The sequence below is a fragment of the Balaenoptera physalus genome (assembly GCF_965194825.1).
Source record: "Balaenoptera physalus genome assembly, chromosome: 13".
In the NCBI taxonomy this organism is placed as follows: domain Eukaryota; kingdom Metazoa; phylum Chordata; class Mammalia; order Artiodactyla; family Balaenopteridae; genus Balaenoptera; species Balaenoptera physalus.
The window spans coordinates 105,255,224-105,282,915 of NC_138892.1; the positions used below are offsets into that span (position 1 = coordinate 105,255,224).

The 27,692-nt window shown below is 52.8% G+C and overlaps 2 protein-coding genes across 2 annotated transcripts in view; both read right to left on the bottom strand.

The window, feature by feature from the left end:
* The window catches only part of TSPAN9 (tetraspanin 9), a 181,243-nt gene extending 177,657 nt beyond the window's left edge, over nt 1–3,586 (bottom strand). Inside the window, exon 1 of the mRNA XM_082421134.1 lies at nt 3,522–3,586. The gene's annotated coding sequence lies outside the window, so the exon portion shown is untranslated. The remainder of the gene's footprint in view (nt 1–3,521) is intronic.
* A 16,514-nt stretch (nt 3,587–20,100) lies between these two features.
* The window catches only part of TEAD4 (TEA domain transcription factor 4), a gene marked incomplete at its 5' end in the record, with an annotated part of 75,630 nt that continues 68,038 nt past the window's right edge, over nt 20,101–27,692 (bottom strand). Inside the window, 3 exons of the mRNA XM_082419279.1 lie at nt 20,101–25,005; nt 25,121–25,273; nt 26,098–26,238. Coding sequence (XP_082275405.1) covers nt 24,892–25,005; nt 25,121–25,273; nt 26,098–26,238 — 408 coding nt within the window. The 3' untranslated portion in view covers nt 20,101–24,891. The remainder of the gene's footprint in view (nt 25,006–25,120; nt 25,274–26,097; nt 26,239–27,692) is intronic.

The window sequence follows — 27,692 nt, forward strand, 5'->3', positions numbered from 1 at the left end:
GCACCGGGGGTCCCTGGGGGAAGGGGAGTGGGAGGTAAGGCTAGACAGGCCAGCCGGGACGGGTAGGGAGGATGTGGAGTGCCAGGCTAAGGCACCTGGATGAGATCCATTCCCTCAGTCCGTGGGATGCCCACCACAGCAGGCCTGGGCCTTAATGGTAGAAGAAGTCCTATCCTCTCTTGTTAGTCTAGCCTCCTCAGCTAGGTTATAAATAACAGGCACCGTTTACTGAACACCTGCTGTGTCTGAGGCCCTAAGCTACGTGCTTCACATACATTATCTCACTGCTCCTTCCAACAGCCTTGAGAGCTCAGTATTGTTATCCTTGTTTTGCAAGCAGGAAGCGAAAGCTCAAAGAGGTGAAGGCCCTTGCCCAGGCCTCAGCTGCTCACTCTTTTTTTTTTTTTTCCTTAAGTAATAAAAACTTTAATTAGCATTTATTATCTTCTAAAAATCCATGGTTAGTTTCTTACATATACTAACCAATTTAATCCTTATCTCTCTATAAAGTATGTACCACAATATGTACATTTTACAGTTTGGGAAGCTGAGATGTAGAGAAGTTAAGTAACTTAACCAAAGCCATCGTCTAATAAATGGTGAGATCAGAATCTAAAGGAAAGCATCCTGCTGTTTGCAACTCATGACCACTGCCTAGTCTCACCTGCTCACTCTTTTACTGAACAATACGGCCGGTGCTAGGGGGCCGGTGCTGGAGTTACATTCACAGAGATGAAGACTGGCACTCTGGTCAGCTACCCAGACTTGCCTTATTCACTCCTCAAGGGCAACATTAATTAAGGACATAGTAGGAGCTTAATAAAGCACACTAAGTAGAATGGAGGTTGCCAGGGGCTGGGGGGAGGGGGAAATGGGGAGTTGTTTAATGGGTGTACAGTTTCAGTTTTGCAGATGAAAATATTCTGGAGATCTGTTGCAGAACAATGTGAATATACTTCATGCAGCTGGACTGTACATTTACAAATGGTTACGATGGTCATTTGTGTCATGTGTTTCTTTGCCACAATTAAAAATGACAAGTAGGAATTCCCTGGTGGCACAGTGGTTAAGAATCCACCTGCCAATGCAGGGGACACGGGTTCGAGCCCTGGTCCGAGAAGATCCCATATGCCGCAGAGCAACTAAGCCCATGTGCCACACCTACTGAGCCTGCGCTCTAGAGCCCACGAGCCACAACTACTGAGCCCGCGTGCCCCAACTACTGAAACCTGTGCGCCTAGAGCCCACGCTCCGCAACAAGAGAAGCCACCGCAGTGAGAAGCCCGCGCACCACAATGAATAGTAGCCCCCACTCGCCGCAACTAGAGAAAGCCCATGCACAGCAACAGAGACCTAATGCAGCCAAAAATAAATAAATAGATAAATTTATTTTTAAAAAATAACAAATAAATAAAGCACACTTACTAACTGACTGATTGGCTGCTGATAGCATTGTACACTGTTAAGATATCCAATGCTGAAAGAGATTCTAGAAATATTTTAACCCAATAACCCTCCAAAACAGAGAGCTGGTGAGGGGAGGTAACTTGCCGAGGGTTAGGTGATGTTAGGACTAAGGTCGGAGCCTAGGTCTCCCAGGCTCAACAGTAAAGAATGGCAGAAGCAGCTGGGAGTAGTAGAAAACACAGCATAAGAGGTCAGAAGCCATGGGTTCAAGTTCTGCTTCTTCCACTTATGAGTTCTGTGACCTCAGAGAAGTCGTTTAGTCTCTCTTAGCCTCATTCTCCTAAACTACACGAAGAGAATTAAAAATAACATATGCTTTACAACATTATGTGCGAATCAAAGAAAATTATATACAGCTAATGTACAGAGAAAGCACTTGGCCAACTACAAATTACTTTATTTATTTATTCTTTTTGGCCGCACAGCACAGCTTGTGGGACCTTAGTTTCCCCCTCCAGGGATCCAACCCGCGCCCTCAGCAATGGAAGCGTGGAGTCATAACCACTGGGCCACCAGGGAATCCCCTACAAATTACTTTATAAACACTAGTTACTGTTATTCATATTAACTATCTGTTTATAGATTGAAAGATTAAAATCTGATTAAGTCAGACCAAAAAAACTCCCTCTCCATTCTGGTCCACTCTCAGCTGTTCCCGGCCTTGCACACAGCAAGTCTTCAATGAGTGAGTGTAGAACTGAATTACCCTTCAAGTTTTATCCACCTCAACCCTCTTCCCTCCCTCACCCCACAACCCACAGCTCAGCTGCAACAGCCCTGCCAGGACCAGGCGGAGGGTAGGAAGCCAGTGTGAACCTCTGCCTCTCCGGCTGCATTCCTTAGCTAAATATAAATGATTTGTCCAGTCCATCGTTTGAAATTGTCCGTAATACCTCTCCTCCCCTTCCCATTACTTAGGGTGACAAGCTGACTGCACATCTTTATAGCAGAACATACATACAAAACATTCTCTATGGCTATTTTCAGTAAAGAGAGGGAAGCTGGCTGGTATACAGGGATCAGAGCATGAGTCTTCAGTTTTCTCCACTAGTCCAGGAAAGCTTCCTGGAGGAGGACACCTGAGTCACCCCAGGGAAGGGGACAGCTGCCTGTCAGAAGGGCATCCTCACATAATGAGTTTGGTTCTCTGAACCAAAGAAAGATGAACTGCTGCGGTCTTATCCTTATTTGGGGGATGGGGAGGAAAGTTCTACCCAGCCCAGGGGATCCCATAGTACCCCAGTGCTTCAAACCTCCCCAGACACTACAGGTATTTGGGAAAGAGGTTGAGAAGGGACCAGTATCTTTTTCAAAAACAGGCCATCCAAGACTCCAGTTCTGAAATACACGAGTACAAATACTGCTCTCAGTAAAGAGCCAGTTTCTTGTTTGGACTTTTTTTTTTTTTTTTTTTTAACCACAACAAAGTTTTTTAAAGTCCCAAACTTGGATGCACAGATGGACTACATCTCGGACCTCGGGGCGTGCCAAAGCCCTGTCACTCTGAGTACCGATCTGCCAGCGGTGGCGCAAGGAGTGGTCGGGGTGCCGGGGGGCTGCAGTTAGTATCCCAGCCCTGCCCGAGCCCCCGGCCCTCCCTGGGGGCGCTGTATGGACCTCCCCCAGCCGGTCCACTAGGTCACAAAGTGAGAAACCCTTGACAGCTCCGGGGCTCCCCCTTTCTGCTGCATCCTACAGACCCCCATCCCTTCGCCTGGGATTCCGCCGTCCACTCCCGCAGCCGCATTTCCAAAAGGTCTTCCTCGGAACCTCTCCCCTTGCAGACCCCTCTCCGCCCCGCTACCGCGCACACCGTCCCCTTCGGGCCTCCCGCCCCCTCACAGGGCGCTGACCCCACCCCTCCCTCAGCTCGCCCACTGCCGCCCCTCGACACCCCTCCCAGGGGCGCCCCGGGCCGCTCGCCCCTCCGGGAACCGGGTCGGGGGCTTGCGGGCCCGCCCCCAGCCGGCCGGGGCCCGTAACCCCGTACGCTCCCGAGCCTCCGGCTCGCGGCCCGCCGCCCCACCCGCCCAACCCGCCCGGGCCGCACTCACCGAGCTCCCAGGAATGCGGGGTCCGCCTCTCTCGCGCTCGCGCGCCGCCGCCGCCACAGCAGCAGCCAGCGGAAACAGGGGGCGGGGTCTGCCCTGGACCGCGAGGCCGCGGGGCGGGGCGAGGCCGCGGGGCGGGGCGAGGCCGCGGGGCGGGGCGAGGCCGCGGGGCGGGGCGAGGCCGCGGGGCGGGGCGAGGCCGCGGGGCGGGGCGAGGCCGCGGGGCGGGGCCGGCCCGGGAACTGGGAGGCCGTGGGGGCCCGGTCCGCCGCGCGAGAGGTGGGGGCGGGGACTAAAGCCGGGAGCTGGCGTGGGCACTGCGGGCGGGACAGCGGGTGGGGAAGGGGTGTGCGAGGCTGAGGGCGGGGACTGGGGCCGGGGGCCTCCAGCACCCCCGGCCGGATCCCCGGCGTTGGAGCTGGAGGGACCCACGGGCAGGCCAGGGCCGTGCTGGGCGCGGGCGTCCTGGGCCAGATGTGGCTGCCCTCCGGGAGCCTTCCTCCCTCCCCGCCGCCTGGATTCTCGGATCGGCCACTCCTCCGGGGCGCTGGTGCGACCCCTGCCCCTGCCCCAGGGTCTAGAGCCGCAGCAGGACCAGAGTGTCTCGGGAGGATCAGGGCCTGGGAGTTCGCGCTCCTGCGCTTGGCGACCAGACACCGGCCCAAAGCCATCCGGTCCCGGCCAGGGTCGCAGCCTTGCCTCTGTGGCCTCCCGCCTGCCCGCACACCTAGGCAGTCCTTCCCTGGCTGTGTATTAGGGACCGCCTGCCCGGAGAGGCTGTTGGAGGACCCGCTGTCCACCTCCCCAGGAGTAACGGCCTCCAAGTGCTGGTAAAGGGCACCGTGCGTCCGGAGGACGTGAACTGCAGTGGGACAAACTCAGGTTACGCGTCTCCCGCCCAGGGCTTCCTGTAGGCCTTCCTCTCTGGGCCTGGACTCTCTTCCGAAGTGACCCGCGAGCAGTCACCTCTCCTGCTTCATTACTGTCGTGGAAATGTGTTCTGTGCTTCCCACCTGCACCATCCTGCACTAAGTATGATTTGAGACAAAGTTTTTTAACCTGACTAATCACCAGGGTCCCCTTGGCCTTTCCTAGTTGGATGGCAGTTTCTGCTCATCTCTTGGGCCCCCTCTTCTCATACACGCACAATCTTGTTTTTGTCTATTAGACTTAACCCAATAATCCACCCCCTCTGACTCCCCTTTCTTTCCTTCCAACCCTTGTTCAATGCCCCCCATAAAGTCTTCCCAGGCTGACCCCCTCCACCCCCAAGCCCCAATCTCTCCAGTCACTGTGGCAGCCCTTACCACATGCAACTAACCCTGCCCAGCTTCCAGAAGAGGAAAGTGAGACCCAGAGAGGGAAAGGGATTTGCCTGTGATGTCCGCTGTGGGAGTCATCTTACTGTAAAAACACTGGGAGGCAGCCTCATGTGGTAGGACAGGGCTTTGGAGCTAGCCAGACCTGGGATTGAACCCTGACTCTGCCTCTTATGGGCTGTGACCTCTCTAGGCCTCAGTTTCCTCACCTGTGAAATGGGGTTTCATATTACCAATCCCCCAGGGTTGATGGGATGGCCAAGATGACTGAGGCAAAAGCACAACATTTGATGCATGGTGGGTGCAAACATTAGCCTCTCCCTGCCCTTTAATGGGAGATAAGCAAACCTGAAATAATAGGACAATGGAGCCTTAGGGTTGGAAGAAACCTTAGAAGAATCCCCTCAATAGAGTCACAGGTGTAGAAAACAAACTTATGGTTACCAGGGGAAAAGGTGGGGGGAGAGGGATAAATTGGGAGATTGGGATTGACATATACACACTACTATATACAAAATAGATAATCAACAAGGTCCTACCGTATAGCACAGGGAACTCTACTCAATACTCTGTAATGACCTATATGGGAATAGAATCTTAAAAAGAGTGGATATATGTAAATGTATAACTGAATCACTTTGCTGTACACCTGAAACTAACACAACACTGTAAATCAACTATATTTCAAGAAAATTTTTTAAAAAGAAGAATCCCCTCAGCAATAACCCAGAAAGTGACCACACAGCTCACCCTCCTTCGACCTCTTCGACCCCTCTTCGTGCCTCTGAAGGGGTTTACAGCTGGGAGAAAAGCCATAGAGGATAAGGAAGTATTCAACATAGAGGAGGGCAAGGTGCCTCGAGGTCTGTGGGGCAGACACACTCCCACCGTGTCCACCGAGGACAAACTCAAACAAATGACCTGACAAGGAGGCAGGACACTCTTAGGGCAGAAAGACACCTGTGGGAGTTAAGACACCCCCCTAAGCACAATGTCACAGTTTACTGTACTGGGCTCCTTAGGAGTTTCTGTCCTGGGGATTCTGAAAATGCTGAGGAAAAACCCCCATAGATGGTGTGTCCATTTCCAGGATCTTGGGGTACATCCCATGTACTCCTCTTTTCCTGGCACCGTTATTAATGGCCCCCCTTTCACTCTCAAAATATCTTGGTTTGGACAATAAATTACATGTCACACTAACTCTGGACAAGGGCAGCACTCCAAAGAGCTTCTTCCAGCCCTGGACGTCAGCAATTCTGCTGGAATTTCTGGATCCCCAGAGGCTTCAAGAGATAGTGTGTTAGTTTATATCCCCTTGAAATCGCCAAATCAAATCAAAAATGATAATAAGCAAAAAGTCAAGCTAAGGGACAGGCAGGACCTGCTGAATTGCGACACCTAGTGGGGAGACTTCACACTGCTGGTGGCTGGGTTTGGGGGACACTCCACGTTTGGCCGTTGGTCTCTTCAAGTCAGCTAGTAAAGCAAAGAACAACAGCTAACATTCACCAAGTGCTGTGTGCCAGGCACGGTTCTAAGTCCTTCACGTGTTCTGATTCGTTGAATCCTCATAACAGCTCCATGATGTAGGGGCTGCCGTCATCCTTCCACTTTACAGAGGGGGAAAGTGAGGCTCGGAAGGGTTAGGTAATGTCCTCCAGGTCATTTAGCCAGGAAATGGGCACAGGACTGTCTCCTCATCCAGTTTCCATCAGCTAGATGCTACTTCAGAGGTATCTCCCATCTAAGATGACTTCAACCACCCCTCTGACATGGAGATGATACGAAGGGACAGTAAGAGGCAGAGTGTAGGGAATTCCCTGGCGGTCAGTGGTTAAGACTTCGCCTTCCGATGCAGGGGGTGCGGGTTCGATCCCTGGTCAGGGAGCTAAGATCCCACATGCCTCGAGGCCAAAAGACCAAAACAGAAAACAGAAGCAACATTGTAAAAAATTCAATAAAGACTTAAAAAAAAAAAAAAGAGGCAGAGTGTACCAGGAGGTCTATTTCCACATCTACCAGGAAAGAGTGGTAGTTTCTCCATCTACCAGGGATTAAAATCAGGGCATTAAACCAGACAACAAGAAAACATATAAACCATCCGTTAAATGCACAGTGGAGCTGCTCATTTAAAGAAACACTTTCCAGCATGAAAAATGAAACAGCTCCTTCCCTCCCCATCCCCTTCAACAACATTTGTTCATGAAATGTGAAGAGTGGTTACTGGTCACTACAGCCTGCCAGCTGCCCCCAGGGGACCCAAACCCAAACCTCCCAAAGTTCTTACAGCGAGGAAGGCAGAAGTGACCAACGACTTTCTTCTGCTTCCTTTTCGCGCTCTCTCTTGTAAAGAATGCAGATCATCCCCAGGGCACCTCCTTCCTTCAACTTCTTTCTCTTCCAAAGCTAAAGTGAGGCAGGGGTGGCAGGACTGAGGGAGCCGTAGACCACAGGTGTCTTGTACAAGCCTTTGTTAGAAGGTTGCCAGGTGATATTTGGGACATGCTTATTCTAAAGGAAATATTCATCACTTATCTGAAATTTCGTTGTTTATCTGAGTGTCCTGTATTTTTAACTACTGAATCTGGCAACTCTACTTTGTTATTGATTGTCACTGAAGCAGTTAGAAAACATAGACAGTCAGAGGTCTGCGAACTTCTTCTGTAAAGGGCCAGATACTAAATATTTTAGGCTTTGCAGGCCATACGGTCTCTGCTGCAAGTACCCAACTCTTCCACTGTAGTACGAAACTCAGCCGTAGACAACACGGAGTGAGCGAGCATGACTGTGTCCCACTAAAGCTTTATTTACAAAAACAGGCATCAGGCCATAGTTTGCCAACCCTTGGACCAAATTAGGGCCTTCAGACTCCGGGCTATCTTCAGATGTGTTGTAGGGGCGAGAGTGGCTTGGATCCAAGTTCTCAGGTATGAAAAACTGAGACTGACCAAAATCACTAGCGTAAAATATACACATAATTCGGAGTGGGTATGCACACAGGCGTGTGTGACCCAAGGTGGGTCGGTGCCTGCAGAAAGCATGCACTTCTAGAGCAGGGTTGGTCTGGAGCTGCCTAGGTTCTACAAAGTCTCGGTCAGCCCCTGTGTGAAGAAGTGCAGCTTCTCTGCTGGAATTCCTGGTGGTCAGCATGTACTCTGTAAAGACAGAAAGGCACAGGCAACACTGTGAAATCAGACAGAAGGTACAGAGGCCAAGAAAAGCAGATCACCCCTGCAGAAGGCCTTCAGGTGAGCTAAAGCTGTTGGCATTTGTCCACCTGATGTGGCGTACTGAGAAGCACATGGTAACTGTCCGCCGGTGTGTGTGTGTGTGTGTGTGTGTGTGTGTGTGCGCGCGCGCGCGCCACATGGACACCAGCTATCTGAACAGTGTGCAGAGCGCCTGAGGAATTTGCTGGTTTGTTGGAATCAATAAATGTAACACTAATAGCCATACATTTGTATGGCCACATTTGTTTCAACTTTCTTAACGATCTTCGAATAGTTCTGTATGCTTTCCAAGGACAGTTCCACGATTTAAAACCACACTTAAAATTCTGCCCTGCAGACCACAATCACATGAGAAAGGACTGTCCAGTTAAAAGCATTAAACCCAAACGTGAATTGGCCACAGCACAGGAAATGTAATGTGTCTGAGACAAGGGAGTTGTGCAGGGTTAGGGCAAAGCATTACATAGGCAGCAGACTATGCTGGGTCACGCGAAGGATTTTGACATGCACGTATGTCCGAAGATAAGTAAGTCATCAGTGAAGGCTTTCAGACAGGATCAGATTTGCATTTTGAGACTTCCCCTCTGGCTGGAGGGGAGTAGGAGGCTTTAGCAGTGGTCTACGCACGAGGTGAAGTTAGCTTGGTCCAGTCGGTGGTGGTAACAAAGGAGGGATGTGGATAGACTTGAGAGAGGCAGAAAGCGACATACACAGAGTGGATCTGAAGGACTGGGGGCAGGGAGGGGGAAGCTGTTGAGAATGATGGTCAGGTTTCTGGCCAGCCTCACAGGACGGTTGGTGGAGCCATCACGGACATAGGCAAGAAGGGAAGAGGACTAGACTGAGGGGGTAGACGGTGAGTTCAAGGAAGATGAGGGTTAATAAGTACCCATCGGGGATTTCCCTGGCAGTCCAGTGGTTAGTACTTGGCACTTTCACTGCCACGGCTCAGGTTCGATCCCTAGTCGGGGAACTAAGATCTCACACACTGTGTGATGCAGCCAAAAAAAAACCCAAAAAATACCCATCAGCTATAGTGAGTTTAAGGTCCCTGGGGGTCTTGGCAAAAGCCATTTCTTTGCAATGACAAGGCAGAAGCTGTGCTGGAGAGAGTTGAGAATGGGATGGAGGCTGAGAGAGGGAGGTAGACAATTCTTCCCAAAATAGGCTTCTTCCCACAGGGAAGAGACACAGGGCAGGTGGCTGAAGGAGGTTGTAGAGCATGGGAGGGTTTGCGGAATTTAATGGGAGAATTGAGCCTCTGTAAAACCTTGCGGGAAGAGTCCTACTTCTGGTGTAAAAGAATCAGGTCCTAATAGAGCAAACCTCCCACAAGTAATATCTATATACTCTGGACAACATACAAAAAAACAAAGCCAAAAAAAACCCAACAAACAAAACCCAAACAACGCCCACCGCCCCCAAACCCAACTACCTGAGAGCTCTGGAAAGAGAACCCAAGCAGGGAGATTTTGGAGGGGATTCAAAACGTGGATGAAGCAACTGGCATGAGGTGATTTCTCAGTAAAAAAAATTTTTTCCCCTGTGTTGGCCACAGTCACTCTACAGCATAAGATGGATAAAGTTGCAACAGAAAACCCACTGTCTTTCTGGCAGGAGGAACCAGAGGATGGAGCCCAGAGCAATTAAGGTTGCTGAAGAGTGAGGCGTGAGTCCTGGGAAGGAGAGAGCCAGAGAAGAGGAACCAGAATTCTCTGTATAACAAACTTTGCCCAAGTCTCCGACTCATGCCTGAACCGCATCTGAGCAGGAAAAATGAAAGGAATCCCGGCAAAGATAAGAGAACCAAACTGAGACTTGAGCAGTTGCCTGCTACAAGGAAGACAATGTTTGTAGTTTGACTATACCCAAGTTAATTACCTGTCAAAGGAAAATATCAATGCTTTTCTAAGGGATAAAATAGAATCCAGGGCCTCCTCAAAATAACCTTCAAAATATTCAGGATATAACCCAAAATTCTCGGCGTACAAAGAACCAGGGAAATGTGACCCATTCTCAAGGGAAAAACAAACAGAGGCCAATCCCAAGATAACTCAGATGCTGGAATTATTAGACAAGGATTTTAAAGTAGCTATTATAACTGTGTTCAAGGGTATAAAGAAAAATGCATTTATAATAAAAGAACAGATAGGAAACCACAGCAGAAAACCAAAGTAGAAAATATAAAAGGGAACCAAATGGAAATTTTAGAACTAAATACCTGGAATAAAAATAATTCACTGCGTGGGCTTAATGGCTAAATGAAGATCCAGGGGAAAGAGAACATGAACTTGAAGGTAGATCAATAGAAAGTAATGAATCTGAAAGAAAGGAAAAAAAATCAGAAAGGAAAACGATAGAGTGACAGGAATCTGTGGGATAATATCAAAATGTCTAATATATGGGTAATTGGGGTCCCAGAGGGAGAAAAAAAGGAAAATGGGACAGAAAATACATATACATATATATTTAAAAGCTTACGGGGGGATCCAGTTGAGACAAAGAGGTTGAATATATGGGAAAGATAAGAGACCACAACTAGTAGACGTTTCCGTAGAAGGAGGGAAGGAATTATAGAAGTGAAGTATAGAAACTTGGTCTCTTCATTAGAAGCAAGTCACAGGTGCGTGCGCTCAAGGGGAGGCGTGAACACCAGGAGTCAAGGATTGGGGGACACCTTGGGGTCTGTCCTCCCAGAAGGGAAAGGGATTCGGGGCGTTGGCTGGGCACTGCGGTGTGCTGGACGGAGGTGGCAGCTGGGTGAAGGCAAAGTGGCGTGCACTGGAGGGCAAGGGTCTGGCTGGGGATGGATGGGGTATTGGGGAGAGGGGCTTAGACTTTGATGAAAATTGGGTTCTCTGCCTTCTTCCATCATCATACGGACTATGAAGAAGAAATCTGCTTACCTACAAAAATATGTTGTGTCAAATAGGTTAACTTTGTTAAGTATGTATTGATTTTATTTCCTCCCAAAGGCTGACCTCGTTAAAAAGCAGATGGTTGAGGCGCACACACTGAGACAACCTGAGAGAGGAGTCTTGAAGATAACAGGGAGAAAGAAAATGACAGCCCATCTCCAGCATAAAAGGCCGAGGAGAGCCAGAAGGCAAAGGAGAAAGGAGAGCATCCAAGCTGATGCTTTGAAATTGGAACCCAGCCTAGTGAATTCCATAAGGCAGCAAGAGATGAAATTGTGTGACTGTCAATAAAATGCCCAGAGGATGGCGGTTGATAAGACAGGAGGATCATAAAAGTGAAGGGGGGCGCACCTGCAGCCCTAGCCAGGACGTCCAGGATCCAAGCTGATGTACATCCACGTGTGACATTAAAAAATTCATTGTATTATAATTAAAATATGTATAGCATGACGTTAAAGAAGAAGCAGCAGCTGGTCGCTAAAAGCTGGTAATTTAAAGGGGGGAAATCAAATGAGAAGCTCTTACATCTAAAGTATATTTTCTAAAGGACAGAGCAAGGTTGGAGGTTACTGGACACATCCATGTGAACTCACTTTCCGGCTCTCTCACTGGAGTGGACTAGGAGTGGAGAGTCCTTCCTCTGTTCTCACGTGGATAACGTGATCTGCGCCACGAGTGCCCAGATATTGGTCACTTATAACATTCACCACTTAAAGAAACCAGGGCTCCCCGGAGAGTAGCAGGTTCCACGCCTCGGGGCAGAAAAGTCAAAGCAGGCCTAAGTCTGCTAGATGAGGCCAGAGCACAGCATTTCAAAGGACACGTGAGGTAGTGTGAAAAGGAAAAGGGACACAGCAAAACAAGGCAAAGCTGGCGATCTGAGTATCAGAAAGGAATCAAAACTTACAAAAAGCCCGAGTCCCTAATGATACTGAATACGGATTGCACTAAAAAAAGGTGTACGTGAGTTCCCAAAAATGTCAACTATTCCAGCAATGTGCACGCCATAGCCAAGTGCTGGTTAATAATTAAGCTGTGAATTTCTTGTGCTTTTCTCCAGGCAGTGAGACACTCAGGGGTGAAGGAGGCACTGGGGTGTCTTTTTTTTTTTTTAAGATGAGGGTTTTAGGAATTTTGTTATTGTGGCAGGCAAAATTCGACTGCAAGAAGCCACTCCCACAGATAATTGCCAGGCTGGGTGACGTCCAGACCCCTCTCCCAGCCTCACCCAGTCTCCAGGTGGGCGAGTCCCCATATCTGTAACAGTATGGCAGCTCCAAATACGGAGCTTATAACCCCAAAGTGTAAAGTGTATCCAAGCCCTAAACCTTCACTGTAGTCATCTCAGCACACCTGTGAGGCTGATTCTGCTTGTTTTGTTTAGACAGAGGCTTGAAAATAAATATAAATATGACACAAATATGTATTAAAACTTTTGTGATAGGTTTAAGGATGTAACAGTTAATTATTGTAACCATTAGGGTAATTTAATTTATATTTTATCTGGGTTTGGAGAGTAAGTTTAAAAATATAATTTATTTTTTGTTGCTGTTGGTTGGCTGCACCGTGCAGCTTGCAGGATCTTAGTTCCCCAGCCAGGGGCTGAACCCACGGCCTCGGCAGTGAAAGCATGGAGTCTTAACCACTGGAGCACTAGGGAATTCCCTAAAAATATAATTGAAAATTTAAATTCTTTTAAAAAATTCACATAACATGAAATTAACCATTAACCATTTTAAAGTGAACAATTTTTACCTGCTGTTTACAGTGTTGGAAAAGTATAAAAGTATGTGATATATTCGACTTGTGATGCTAGTTTAATACTAAGGTGGATTAAGTGTGAAGGTTAAACACCTAAATAAATCCGATTAGATCTGTAAGTTGAGACTTATTACGTTTCGTGAATAGTGTTTAAGTTCTTAGTGTTAAATGCTTAGTGTCTAAGATTTTGTTAGATTTATAAGTCTGCCTTGTTAGATATTTGAAGCGCTTAATTATAGTTTAAATAGTCTAAGCTAATTTAATTAATCCAGTTTGTGAGAGTAAATGTTTAGAGAATTTGTAAGGTAACTGAACATTAATGAAAGAAAAAGAGATTTAACAAAAAAATTACTAGCTTTCTGAACCAAATAGCAAGATTTACAAGTTGAACTTAACAAAATCAGGCTTTAAATTTTACAACTTTAATCAATTAAAAAAACTTAAAATACACAAATAACATGAAGTATTCTTTTCCATGCATAAAAGTTCCCCTCAGACATTAAAAACTCAACTGATAGTGACTTAGTAGTTTATAAACTAATACAAAGGTATAGAATGATATTTATTTGTTGAAATTTTGACAGTTGAAAATATTACGTCAAATGAAAAGGAAGCACCTTTTTTGAAGTTAATGTTTATGTTCTATTTTTATTGATATTATTTTATTTATAGTAACTAAATCAAACAATGATGAGTTTGTTGCTCAAATGCATCCCTTTGCCAGGGGAGGAAGCCCATCACCTGCTCCACCTCCAAGCAGGAGGGATGATCACAGATTGGTACCAGGTTGGGGGCGCAGCTTTTCTCTGCACCTGGTCAAAGAGCCTAGCCTGTTGCTTCTCACACTTTGCTGTGCATAGGAATCACCTGCAGATTTTGATTCCAGTAGGACGGGTGAGTGGGGTGAGAGTCTGTGGGTTCCGGGGAAGCACGGGAACCACACTTTGAGCCAGAAGGACATGCTTTCTCCATGTGAGCACACGTGGATATGGCTCTTTTCCGGGGTCCCAGTTACCAGAGGCCGACGCTGCTCCCGCAGCCGGATGGGCCACGTCTATCTCTCTGCGGATGGGACAAGCGGTCTTGCTGTCATACGGTAGCGGGAGCGGGGAGCCGCTGTCTCCTCTCAGGAGACCTGGAGGCAAATGCCCTCCGTTGCCCTTGACTCTTGCACTCCCCGATTCACAGAGATCATACCCCAGACTGTCTGGGTACGGCTGTGGTGGGAGAGGGGATAAACAGAACAGGAGGCCTGGCGCAGTTTTGTTTATTTGTCGTGTGATTCCCCCACTAGCGTGTAAGCTCTCCCAGGACCTGGACTTTGATTCTATTCACTGCTGCATCCCCAGGAGCCAGAACCGTGCCAGACACATCCTAGGTGCTCAGAAATTATTTATGGGATAAACGAGGCTTGTTTGGGTTGTAGGCGTTCAGGCCAACCCTTCTAGAATTCGACATTGGGGTCCAAGTCTCACCTGATAAAGACAGTGGTATGTGCCTGGCTGAGCCTCTTGCAGGCATCTCTCTCCCTCGAGGGGGAAGAACTGTGACCCAGAGCAGGATGTGGGTCTTCTTAGGCCCCTGGCCACAATGCTATCCGAACGCCGCTTCCATCTCCGGCCCAGGCCAGGGGCAGGGCGCTCCTCACTCAAGACCAAGAGAGGACATGGACCAGGGGCAGGAACAGAGCACGGGGTGAACGAGAAAACCCGAGGCCCGAAAAGCTACAAGGGGAATGTGATGAGTTGCCAAGTCCGAGGCAGCAGCAGCAAATATCAAAGCCAGGGACCACGGCCAGGAATCCAAGATTCAGTGAGACGAAGGGGAAGGGCAAGTGGGCCTGTGGTACATGGGGAGGGGCCGGGCCGTTCCCCGGAGCAGGCATGTGAGGCTCGCTTTAATGTGCCTCCAGCAGTGGGGCTGGGGAGGGTCAGGGACTTCCCTGGTGGCGCAGTGGTTAAGAATCCGCCTGCCAATGCAGGGGACACGGGTTAGAGCCCTGGTCCGGGGAGATCCCACATGCCGCGGAGCAGCTAAGCCCAAGTGCCACAACTACTGAGCCTGCGCTCTAGAGCCCGCGAGCCACAACTACTGAGCCCACGTGCCACAACTACTGAAGCCCGCGCGCCTAGAGCCTGTGCTCCGCAACAAGAGAAGCCACTGCAATGAGAAGCCCGCGCACCGCAACGAAGAGTAGCCCCCACGCGCCGCAACTAGAGAAAGCCCGTGTGTAGCAACCAAGACCCAACGCAGCCAAAATAATCAATAAGTAAAATAAATAAATTAAAAAAAAAATTAAAGGGGGCCCTGCGTGTGATGGACAGAACGGCATTTCCCAGGGGCTCTTGGTTTTCTAGGAGGCAGCGTGTGGTCTTGAAGTCCCAAGGCTGGCTTCAAGTTCCAGCTTGCACTTCCCTACATAACCTCGAGCAAGTAACTTGAAAGTCATCTCATCTTCACAAACCCTTTGGAAAGTGCAAACCCATAATCAGCTTAAAGTCTGTATCTCCCCAACAATCTCCAAGCGATCAGAGGCATACACCCGCCACAAAGGGTCTACATCAGGATCAGTGGGGATTTAGAGAGAGAAATTGGAAAGAAGTCAGCAAAGTAATGACCAAAGAGGAAACGCAGAAGGAGAGAATCGTGCCCAACTTCAAAAGTGCTGGGTTCGGCCTCTGGAAGGGAGGCTACAAAGAGAAGCAGATCCCCTTTGATACCGAGAAAACATTTCCACAGTCAGAGGACGCTCGGCAGACTCTTGCTCTGAACGTCTGACTGCTACCCAAGTACTTCCAAAATGGGCTTGCTCACCCGCCAGCTGGCAAACACATTTCGCTCCAGTGTTGGTGGTTGTCTGATCTTTACTTCTCTAATTATCCGGCACAGTCTCTACCACTGTGGAAATAGACACATTTTCCCCGAGAAGTGAGAAAGCTTTCATTGCTGCCCTTGAAGGCCAGTGTCTCCCAGGGCCTTTGGGGCCAGCTCCCAGCTCTCTGCCCAGCACCAGGCAAGTTCTGGGGCAGAACCTCCTACACATTCACAACCAACTGTCCACCTACGGTCACCAGCACCGATGAGGGGCCACAGAATCCAGGTCGAAGTACACGATCTGTGATGTAGTAACCAGGTTACATGATTCCTCTGAGCCTCAGTTCCTTCATCTAGGAAGAAAATGTCTACAGCATCACAGAGCAGCTGCAAACATCAAGCAAGACAGTGGGTTTGAAAGTGCTCTGGAAACTGAAAAGTGCTATAAAGAGTCAGGGGTGGGATTATTACTGTTGTTGTTGTTGTTACAGCTGTCTGTCCATGCTTCAGACACTCTGCCTCTGTGTTTATCGCCAGATCCCATGATGTATCGGTGAGAAATAAGTCTGGCTGCAAATTACAAAGAAAAACACAAAATACAAGTGACTTAAAGAAGATAGTTTATTTCTCTCTCATATAAAATCTGTCCAGAGCTGTAATGGTGGTCCATGGAATCAAAGACCCAAGAGCCTTTGATCTCTTTGCCTTACCACGGGTAACTTCCATTCCTAAGGTCATCTCAGAGTCCAAAATGGCTGCAGGAAATCCAGCCATTACATCACACCCCAGTCAACTGAAAAGAAGGAGAGGTGAAGAAGAGCGTGCCCTCTCCCTATTAGAACACTTCTGGAAACTGCAGCTCTGGTTACCTCCATTGGTCAAACTTAGTCACAAAGCCACAACTAGCTGCAAGGGAGACTAGGAAATATGGCTTTTATTCTGAGTGACCATGTGCCCAGCTAAAAATGGGGGAATCCTATTACTCAGGAAGAAGGGGAAACCAGGGCGTCTCTGTCACAAATGGTAATTTCTCTGTCTTCACCTTAATCTACGCGCCAGTAGCATTTCACCGCTGCCCTGGAAATGCTTTCTTCTCTACTACTGAGAAGAAAACCACTCTCCCCTCCCCTCTCCTCTCCTCTCCCCTTCAACGTTGGAAGGACTCAGGGCAGTCCTGGGGACACCTCCTCTCCTCCTAAGTGATCTCATCTAGTCTCAAGGACTTAAATTACCAATCCAGGTGCCAGTGAATCCTAGACCAAGCCCTGACCTCTCCCCTTCATTCCAGAATCACACAGGCAGCTGCTATGGAAGCCTCCACTCAGAGGTCTAACAGGGATCTCAACTCAGCTCTGATCTCCACCCACATACTTGCTCCTCCCCAAGCCTCTCCCACCACAGTAAACATGTGACTTGCGCCAGGAAATGAGGAGTTAATCTTGCTTCCTCACTTTCCCGCCCTCCCTGTACCCAAGCCTTAGTAAGTCATACTGACGATCTTCAAAACACATCTCAAGGTCACTGGCTTCCTTTCCTCTCCATCACTAACCCGTGTCCAGAGCACCATCGTCTCCCTCCTGGACTTTGCAGTGACCTCCTAACTGGGTCTCCCTTCTGCCGCTCACCCCTGCCCTCCTCTTTTCCATCTTCACATGACAGCCAGAGCGACATTTCAAATAAGTGAGTCAGGACAAAGGTGGTGGATTCAACACATACATCTATTTTGTTCCCTCTTGAAACCCTTCTAAGATGACCACATAAGGATTTTTTTAAAGCTATAAATCCTAAAGGACAAAGAGAACAGGAGGATAGGAACAAAAATTCAGAAAACAGAAGGATGGGTACCAGCTGACTTAGCAGACCAAGAGAGCTGAATCTTACCCCAGAGACAGCCAGAAAGAAACATGGTTTCTACCAACGAACTCGCCAAGAGTCAAGAACCGACAGCGCCGGGCGTCTCTGGAAGCGGAGGTGGGGACGGGAGGGCTGCTCCAAGTCAGCTCAGAAAGATGTGGTGCTCCAAATCCTCTCCTGACTCCATATGCAGCTGGGGGGTGCCCCTCCCTACTCAGGCAGAAGCTGAGAGTTCTTTCCTTGGAGAGGATGACACAGAGTGTCCCCAGGGTGGGGGACACCAGGTCCAGTGGAACACAAGAGCCCCGTGCAGAACAGGGGGTCCGTACTGAACCCTGGGGGGGCCCCGGCACTTTTCTCCCACTTGGTTCCCAGGATGCTGGTGGTCGGATTGTTCTCCACAGCAAGAAACTGGGGGAGCCCTTTCCATGGAATCTGACCCGGCCAGGAAGCCCTGCCCTAAAGAAATCTGCATTCTAACACGAGAGCCCTGCCAGGTGGCCATGGATGCAGCCGGCCTCCCACACCTGCCCACCTGCTCTGAGTCTCCCACGAGCGTCAGTGCCAGTCTTAAGTAGAGACGGATGACCGATGGTGACCTTCTGAGCCAAGGCTCTGGCACAAACGACAAAGGCCAAAACAGACCCAGAGGAAACAGATCAGATTGGGCGGAGAACCACATCCCTGAAACCACTGCTACCCGCAGGTCAAGCAATGAAGATGTGGCCCATGAGATAGGGATGGGAGGTTACCCCAGCTGCACCCCGGTCCCTCCTGCCCCTCTTCCCACCTCAGCACCCTCAAAGTGGAGGCTCGCTTCCCTGGGTCGTCTCGTGGCTACTCTTGCTGTCACCTCGGAGAGGCCTTCAATGGCCACCCGCTCCGAGGAAGCCCCCCCGTCACTCCCTGACTCAGGAGTCCGGGAGCTTTTCCTGGAAAGGGCCACCGTGAGCCAAGCATGGTGTCTGCCGCCACCTCCCAGCCCTGCATCGTAGCTCGAAAGCTGCCACGGACCCCGGGTCGCAGTGACCATGACCTGTTCCAATGACACTCGATTTACCGACACTGGGACTTGAACAGCAGACCACTGTCACAGGTCACAGTGCTAGTCTCCTTTGGATTTTTTTTTCAACCATTTCAAAACATAAAAACCATCCTTAGCTCCCAGGCTCGACAAAAGCAGGCGGCGGGCCAGATATGGCCAAACCCTGTTCTAAGACATCCTCCTGTTTTCCTTTCGTCAAAGCGCTAACTGCTTCCTGCTATTTTCCTGCTTACTTAACTTTTTCTTGTTGCTTACTATTCATCAGTCTCTCGGACCAGAACGGAAATGCCATGAGAGCAAAGACCTCTGCACACCCCCGGTCCCACCTGCCACGCTCACACTCAGAGCCGTGCCTGGCATACAGTCTGTGCTCAATAAATGCTCGCCGTGGGCCACACCAGCCGCCCCGCACCCGCGGGACAAGCTCTGGGGGACAGCCGGCCACTCCCAGCCCGGCTCGCCCCCCATCCCCTCCTTTCCCCGTCCTTCCCTCTCTCCATCCCACACCCTAAGCCCCTCTGTGATGCCAGGGCTACCCACAAACCTGAGCGCCACGAAGGACCTACGGTCAGCGCTGTCCCTACAACTCCCTGACCTGACGGGGAGGGCGTAGTGTCGGGCTGCTGGCAGCCGTCACCTTTGGGATGAGACTGGTAGAGCAAGGCCCCCATGGGCACCACTCAGAGCGAGAGAGCTGGGGGGACCTGCTCCAGGCTAAACGGGGATGCACAACGACCCCCCGTGAACCCACAACCAGCAAGGATGAACGGAGGTGCTCGGTGGGTTTGCGGGATCCCACTGACCGAATGTTCACCAGCAACATAGCTTCTCAGCACCACGTGCTGGGACTCGCGGTGACAAAAGAGGAGCCATCTCTCACCCAGGGAAAAGGACTCCTCGATCCTCGGATGGGAGAATTCGGGCCCCCAAGGTGGAGCCGGGGCCTCACACTCTCACCGCTGCCGGCACTCGGTCCTTCAAGGTCACTCACGGCCCCGCTTGAACAGACTCACCAGCCCCCGTCTGCGGGTGACCCGGCTTCCCGGAGAGGAAGGGCCCCCGGGCGGAGGGCAGGTGCTGACACACGTGCCCCGGGTCCCGGGTCCCGGGGGCAGTGCTGCTCAGGTGAACTGGTAAAGTGGGTTTGGGCCCATCAGTCTGCTGCAACTCGCGGTTCTGATTCTGGCTGGCCAGTGCCGTGGGCCCACTCACTCCCGGGTCAAGGGCTAAAATCAAGTTCCTAGGAGGCCAAAGTAGGGACCACATCCTGCCAGGCGCGGCCTGGACCTCCTGCTTTGGTGGCTCTTCAAATCCAGGGGGGAGTGAGTCCAGTTGTTGCTTGTTAAGCACCTAACACTCTGCGTCTGGAACTGCGGCGCTCACAGAACCCGGAGCCTCGCAGGAGGCGATTGACTGGCTCGGGTGGCAGCCAAGGCACGTCCTCCCGAGGGCTCCGACTGGCTGGAATGTCACCCCGAGTGCGGCCCCTTCTCTTGCTCTCTCGCGAGGGGCCGTCAACGGATGGGCGGCCCCTGGCCTGGTCCAGATTGGATGGCTCTGCAGCGGCAGCTGTTTTGTGCTCTATCAGCAGCGCCCGGGACTCCTTCATTTCCATACAAAGAAATCACTCACACAAAGGCCTTTGTGTGTGGAGCAGACTTTACTGAAGATTTGGAGACAAAGGGGGTTTACATAGCAAAATACAAAAAACTTAAAGTTGAGTATCAGACATCCATGAGCTCAAAGACACGGTTTTCTCCCGCTGGGCTCCAGCCTTCCGCGAAGGTGCGCGCCCACCACACCCGTCCTGTCTCAGAAAGTGACACAAAAACCAAATTCTGGACAGTTTCTTATTCAGAGTGGCTTGGCCCTCCCTTTCGAGAGTTATTTTCTCAATGAAGAACACCTGCTCCCCTGTTTCTGACCCCAAAGTGAGGAGGAAAGTCTGCCCGACCAGGAGCCCCGAGGCCTCCTCTCTGCCCTTTGAGGGGCATCGGAGCAGAGCTTTTGTCTCTCTAATGATGAGTGAGTGTGTGTGTGTACGTCTGTGTGTGTGTCTACGTGGTGAGTGTATGCGTGTGTAGGTGTGTGGTATATGCATGTCCGTGTACGTGATGAGTGTATGAATGTGAGTGTATGTGTAAGCGTGTGTATGTGTATACACTGTGTGTGTAGGTATGTGTGGTGCGTGTGTGTATGTATGAGTGTGTATACAGTGAGTAGGTATGTGTATGTATGTGGTGAGTGTATGAGTGTGTGTAGGTGTATACAGTGCGTAGGGGTGTGTGTGTGTCTAAGTGTGTGTGTGTGTGCATGCAGCGTGTGAGTGCTGTGTGAACATGTGAGCGTCTGTGGACGGGGTGGGACGGCCCTCTTCGCCCGAGTCGCTGCCCCGCTGCGCCCTGCGGGCCAGGTGTGGGCCTGCCCCCTCACAGATGGGGACCTGCCCCCTCACAGGTGTGGACCTGCCCCCTCACAGGTGCGGTCACCTTCTTCCTCCCCACAGTCAGCCCACTTTATTCCCATTTCACAAACGAGGTTACAAAGGTTCCTGGAGGGTAAGTCACTCGCCCAAGGTCACACAACTTGTAAGAAGCCAACTCAGCCCTGGAGCAGCCTGGCTCCGGGGCTTCCGTTCTCAAGAACAACTTATCCAGAGTTACCTTCTCGTTTCCTGTCTTGACCGACTCGGCAGTAATGTCAGCAGGGGTCAAACGCTGTGACCTCTGGGATGACCGGGGAAAATCAAGCCCGCCCCCGCTCCAGCTTGAGTCCCTCCTCCAGGCAGGTGCAGCCCAGGTGTGCACTGGTGGCCCAGTCCCGGTGGGGCTCCCTGCTGTCGCCACCCCTGCTAACAAGGGACACCCGCCCCCTGCTCCACTGCCCACTGCCCCCCGAGCCCCGTGGGCGGGCCAGGGAGCAGGTGCCCCAACCTCGCACCCACAGCCCCACGCTCCTCACGCCCGGCTCCAGTCCCCAAAGGGCAGAGCCGCGTCACACACGCCTCCCAAACTCCTGCTGCATTCAGAAGGTCACCCCACTCTATGGAAGGTCACTGGTGGTCACTGGGGCACTGTCTGCTGGGTAATCGGACCCCACGGCCAGGCACCCATCCTGTTTCCATGTCCCCGCCTGCTGACTCCTGATGGTGTCAGCAGACTCCTATCCTGCAGGCTCGGGGACACCCACTCATCACCCCCTCCCAGGCCCAAAAGGCACGGGCCACGCACCTTGCACACGGGCACCCTTCAAATGTTCATCAGGCACCTGCTGTGATCCAGACGTGGGCTCAGATTACAGAAAATGACAGAGCAGGGCACCTACAGTCTCCCCACCCAGATGCTGAGTCCAGGGGGCGAGACAGACTCGGAAACAATGACACGCACTGCTCTGTGGTCCACGGCCACCCAGTGCTGTTTCCCAACAATCAGACCCGACAGTCTTACTCCCTTGCTTAAAATACTTCCAGGACCTCCCATCACACGGAGAAAAAGCCAAAGCCCTTCCCGAGCGCGGGGGCAGGGCCTGGGCCGGATCTGGGCCTGCGTCTCTGGGTTCCTGATGCGGCTTTCCTCGCTGTCCCCGGGACACGCGTCACACCCGCCCCCCAGGCCTCGGCCTCGGCGCCCTCTCCTCCCGTCGGCACCCGTCAGTCTGCACACCCTTCACCCACTCACTTTGTCTTCCCTCCTCAGTAAAACGCAAGCTCCCAGGGACCCCGTCTGTCTCGGCCATCAGTACGTCCCGTGCCTGGCACGAAGCAGAAGTTAAATAAACATGTGCTAAGCGAGTGAATAAATGCATTGACTCCAAGCAAGTTAGCTGGCCTCTCCAGACCCCACTTTCCTCATCTTTAAAATGGGGAGAGCACAGCACCCCCGGGTGAGGATGGAAGAGGTGACACAGGCCCTGTGTCCAGGGACGCGTGGCAGGTGCTCTGACGGGTTGTGAATGGAACGCTTCCGCCACGCCAGGACAGGAGCGACCGGCCCTCCTGCGGGAGAAGACGTGGCTCCACGCTGGCTCTTGAAGAATGAGTGACAGTTCTCCAGGGCCTGCTAGCCAGGGGACATGCGGTGCCAGGGCCGAAAGGCGGGGAGGGGTGCAGGGGGGTGTCAGATGAGGCTGCAAGAGAGGCGGGGCCAGGTTGTGGTCTGCACGACACCGCGGGGAGAGGCGCCTGCATCTGTGTCCTCCGTGGCTGACCGGTTTGGACTTTCCAGCTCTAAGTAGGTTACTCTCTTAGGCTACTGAGGTCAGTTCCTAAAGAGAAGGGAAGACTCACAGCCAACACGTGGCCCCGACGGCTGCACTGGCAGCCGTCACCCACAATGCAAAATGAGGGGCCTCGTTTGTGCATCCGTCCCAGGGCCCAGAGGCTGCTCACACACGCTTCTCAAGCCCTTGCTGGAAGGTTCAGTCGTGCTGGGAGGGCAGGCGTCACGAGCTCCCCTTATGCTGACGGCCCCGGAAACAGGGGCTGGGAGGGGGGAAGGCGGGAGAGCCTTACCAGACACTAACCAGAGGAGGACGTGTGAGTGCTTCTCAGGGACCCCAAGGCCCCTTCCACATCACATCATCCATAAGTGAGAGCCGGGTCCCCGCACGCAGGAGGGTCACACAACTTGTTATGGAGCCTAGCAGCCGTCCACAGGCTGCTTATCTAGACACTGCCCCTCTTTTAAGGGGCAGCCCCTCTCAATTTCCCCCTCTTCCCCGAACCTTCCACGCCCTGCCCCCTCCCACCTCTGAACTCCAGTCGCTCTGAGGACCGCTCACCCCACTTGAGAGTTTTCCAAGCTGACTTCTCAGACTGAAAGGAGTCAGATGCTATGAATAATAACACATAGGTATCGAACACACTTGTGTGCTCGGCACGGTGCTAGGCACTCTGCATACACGAGGTAGGTACTGTTTTTATACCCATTTTACAGACGGGGAAACTGAGGCACAGTGAAATTAGGTAACTTGCCCCAAGGCCACACAGCTAGTCTGTAGCTGAGCACCAGGATTCCAATCCTAGCAGCCTGACTCCAGAGCCCTTGCTCCTAACCGCTCCGTAACACCTCAACGTCGTCTTACTCGCTTCTTATCCCCATACATCTCCCTGAGTGCTGGGCACACACAACACCTGCAGGTTGAATCTTGTTCCCCTTCGGCTCCAGGCTCCTGGAATTGTGGTTCCCCACTAGAGAAGGTGATACCAAATGGCCACTAGATGGCAGCAAAGAGCCGGGCCCCGAGCGCCCCAAGGGCAGGGATAAGGGGATAATAATGTTTACTGTATTTAGTGCATCTTGCACCAGGCCCTTTAATGACAAGATCTTTCCTCCTCACTAATCCCATCCCCCTTTACAGGGAGGAAGGACACTCACGCTGAGACAGCTCGGGCAGCAGGGCACACGAGGACTGAGGCCCATTCCCAGGAGCAACAGACCAGGGAAATCCCTCGGCGGGTCTCCTCCAGGCCCAGGGGGGAGGGGGGCACAGAACCTGACCTTTAGGTAGGGAGTGGACTTAGGGAGGGCGTGGACGGCCTGGGCTGCTCCAAGGCGGCACCCGGCAGGCTTCTTGACTGGGAGGGGTACACGGTGAGACTCACAGACCATCCAGACTGGGTGGTCTCAGAAACCACTGGTCCACCGCAGACCTCTGACCAACTGTCTTGGCCTTCACCACCACAGAGGAGGCCGCGTGACTCCGGCCTCACCACCCACACTCAAAAGCTGGCTGCACCACTGCACTCCCACCCTCGCTGTCTCGGGCTCCCCTGACCTGGGACCCACCCCCCCAGCAGCCAGTGTGGCCACAGAGCCCATGCCTGGAGATGGATGAAAACTACCTAAAGAGCTCGGACCGCGTCCACTTCCAACCTCCTGAGAGTTCAGTCACCTCCACACCCGAAACCCACCCCGCGGGACTGGGCCGGGCCTCCCTGTCGGCTGTCCTGGGGCAGCAGCAGCAGAGGTGGCCAGGGCGGATGCATCACTCCCAGGTGCCCACACAGGACGCACAGGCCGAGGACCCACGCCCACCCTCAGGCCTCCCAGCGCGGCCGGCAGCGGGCGGGCAGCGGCTCCAGTGCAGTGCAGGGGCTGTCCCATCTTGAGCTTCAGCATCCGGACGTTCCTGGCTGAGTCCACCGGGGCCTTGGCTTCAGGACCGCACCCCGGGGCTGCTTCCGGCCTGTTTCCCAGCCAGCCCCCTGCTCCCTCAGCCCCTCCCGAGGCTCACACAGCCAGATGGGGCCTCTGAAGACGCATAGATCTTGGGTTTATTGGGCTTAGGCACTGCGGGTTCAGGCAGTTTGTTCCTGGGTAGAAAAGTCATGACTGCAACTCTCTTGGCGCTCTGGGGGGGCTGCCCCCGCGGGTCCCCTCCCCACGTCCCTGCACACACGATGTCTTGCCCCCCTCCCTGCTCCCCGGTCTCTTATTCCTTCACCAGCCGGTAGATGTGGTGCTGAGCCCCGTGCTCACTGGCCGACACCTCGAAGACGTACGCGACGCACAGCAGGGTCTCCTGCGTGTCTCTGTTGGTGACCACCTGCAGGGGTGAGGGGAGGAGGGGGTCGGGGCCCAGGAGACAGCATGCCATCTCCTCTGCCCACCGCCCACTCTCACCCCCCCCCCCCTGCACACACACCCCTGCGCGCACACACCTGCAGGATGGTGAAGTTCTCCAGCACGCTGTTCATCATGTACTTCTCGGGCAGGTGCTTCAGCTTGTGGATGAAGTTGATCATGTACTCGCAGAGCGGCGAGCGGTGGATGCGGTAGGAGTAGTGGCCGTTCTCGTAGCGCGCGTACTCGGTCTGCAGGGCCCGGGGACAGTGGGGCTTAGGAGGCCGCTGCCCACAGCCAGCCTGGCCAGCTCCGTGAGGAAGCTCCACAACCCACTCGGCCTTAAGTGGGAAGGACAGGCAGAGCCCAGGGAGCCCTCGAGACAGAGCACCCCCTGCCCGCTGTGACCCAGACGCCGGGTATCGGAGGAAGGAGCTTAAAGACGTGGAGACGGGGACGGAATGACAGCTCAATCCCGGCCGCACACGGGGGATGGGCCACAGGGACCTTGTGGCCACGGAACCGTCACGTATGTGTAGCTACACATCTGGGCACACACACACAGGCATGCACACAAATGAGTGCGTGTAAACGGACGGAATCTGACTCAGGTTGGTGGGCTACATCGGCGTCAAGAGCCAGGTTGCTAATGGTCCACTCTAGGTATGTAAGATGCTGCCATCGGGGGCACTAGGGAAGGGATTACCGTTGCACGTGGATCCACAACGATCTCAAAATTAAAATTTCACTGGAAATAACTAACTCGAAGAGCTTCTCAGAGACCGCTGCTGCCCAGACTCCACCCGAGGGGTCGTGGGTTAAGAGCTGTAGGGGAGCTCAGCTCTGGGGTGTTGGAACGGCTCCCCGCGACCTGACGGGCAACAGGTGAGACCCACCAGGATGGGGGGGGCAGGTGCTCTGCTTGTGTTGGACGTGCGGTGGGTTGTCAGTGATGAGGCACGGCGAGGGTCAGACTGCATTCATTCAGACATATCTGGGCACAGAGGTGAGAAGCCCGGGCCGCAGGGGCGCGACGGTCTGGCGCCCAGGCGGGCAAGCGGCAGTGCGTGCTCACCTCCACCTTCTCCACCACCTGCTTGCCAAAGGAGCAGACCTTGGTGGAGCAGGTGATGGTCATGTTCTCGGGACTCTCGTACTGGCTGGACACCCCGTAGAAGGAGCTTCCCTCATCCTCGATGTTGGTGTTGAGGTCTGCCTGGAGGGAGACAAGGGGAGACCAAGGAGGGGCGGTAACTCAGAGGGGCCCTGTTGGGGGCGGCACCGAGGCCGCCTCTGGGGCCACAGCCCAGGCCCCAGGGCCAGGACGCCATCAGGGGGCTCAGAAAAAACGTGGACACAGGACCTCGGAAAGCTCCCCCGTCCATCCACACGCAGGCTTGGTGTAAAGTCAGGTTGTGTGCCCCAAACAATGGCAAGAACCTGGGCCTGCATCAGCTCCCGGCCCTGCTGCCCATCGGGTACCAACAGCCCAGCAGGCGGGGCCCCAAATCGGTCTTTAGAGCATTAGGGCCCTGCCGGTGTCCCTTCAGCAATGGCTCTGGGGGCTGGCCTCTCGCCATCTCTGGGGCACCGCGAGCCCGGCCACCCTTGACCTTCTGCATCTCTGTTCTGCCTCCGGACCAATCTCCCCAACACCGGCCTCCTTCCGCTGGGCTCCTCTGCAATTGCCCTGAGAGCTCTGTGCACAACAGAAGTCTAGCTAGCACCCTCTCACCGAGCCCCTTTGCCAAAGGGAACCCCCGCCCCAGCCTGGTGTGGGAGCCCCCGGTCCTCTGATCTGCTTCGTGCCTGAAGGCAGGGTCCAGGGCGCCTCCTGCTGCGTGTTGGGGCGATTTGAAGTTGCCCCCCCAGGAAAGTGGGTAATAAGACTCATGACTTCACACCCACTCCCTGTGAGGGGGGACAAGGCAGGACGGGGGCCTCAGTTTGATCTCAGTCTCCCCGACCGCGGGCCTTGCCCAAGGCCAGAGTGGATGAGTCACGGGCCCTGGGTCCCCAGGCTCCAACTCCGGTGCTTCTCCCACCCAGCCGAGAGATGCTGGGTGAGCCCGTTCGGTGCCTCGGCGAAGCCCCCAACCACTGAGGGGTCCCCACCCCGGAACCTGGGCTCCACAGCCAATCACCCCATTTGAGTCAGGGTGCTAACAGAGCAGCTTCAGACTCAGAAGCAGTGTGCAAACAGATCGCAAAAGGCTTACTCTTGGGGGGAAGCCTCTCCTCCCATCCACACAACTCGTCCCAAACCACTGCCCAGCGGGACCCAGAGTGCAGCCCCACAAACGCAGGGGAGATCCTGACCCCGATAAGGATTCTGACCCCAAGGACTCTTCTGCACAGTTACAGGGAGCCCCAGAACCCCGGGAAGTTTCCAGCACGATTCAGAGCCGGGCCCCGGGCTGCTCTGCCCCTGGCCATCAAAGTCGTTACTTTTCTCTCCTTTGGGGAAAGAAGTTTTCCAAGAGCAAGTACACTCTCTAGACTGGCAGGGGGCAACTGTCTGAGGCACAGTAGAAATACTACAGAGCCACACACCGTGTCGAGAGGGACCTGTATTTACTACTGTGAACTGACTACAACATAATGTTGAGCGGAAAGAAAGAAAAAAGCAGGTCATAAAGCAGAATAAGGATGTGTTACTTTTATGATGAA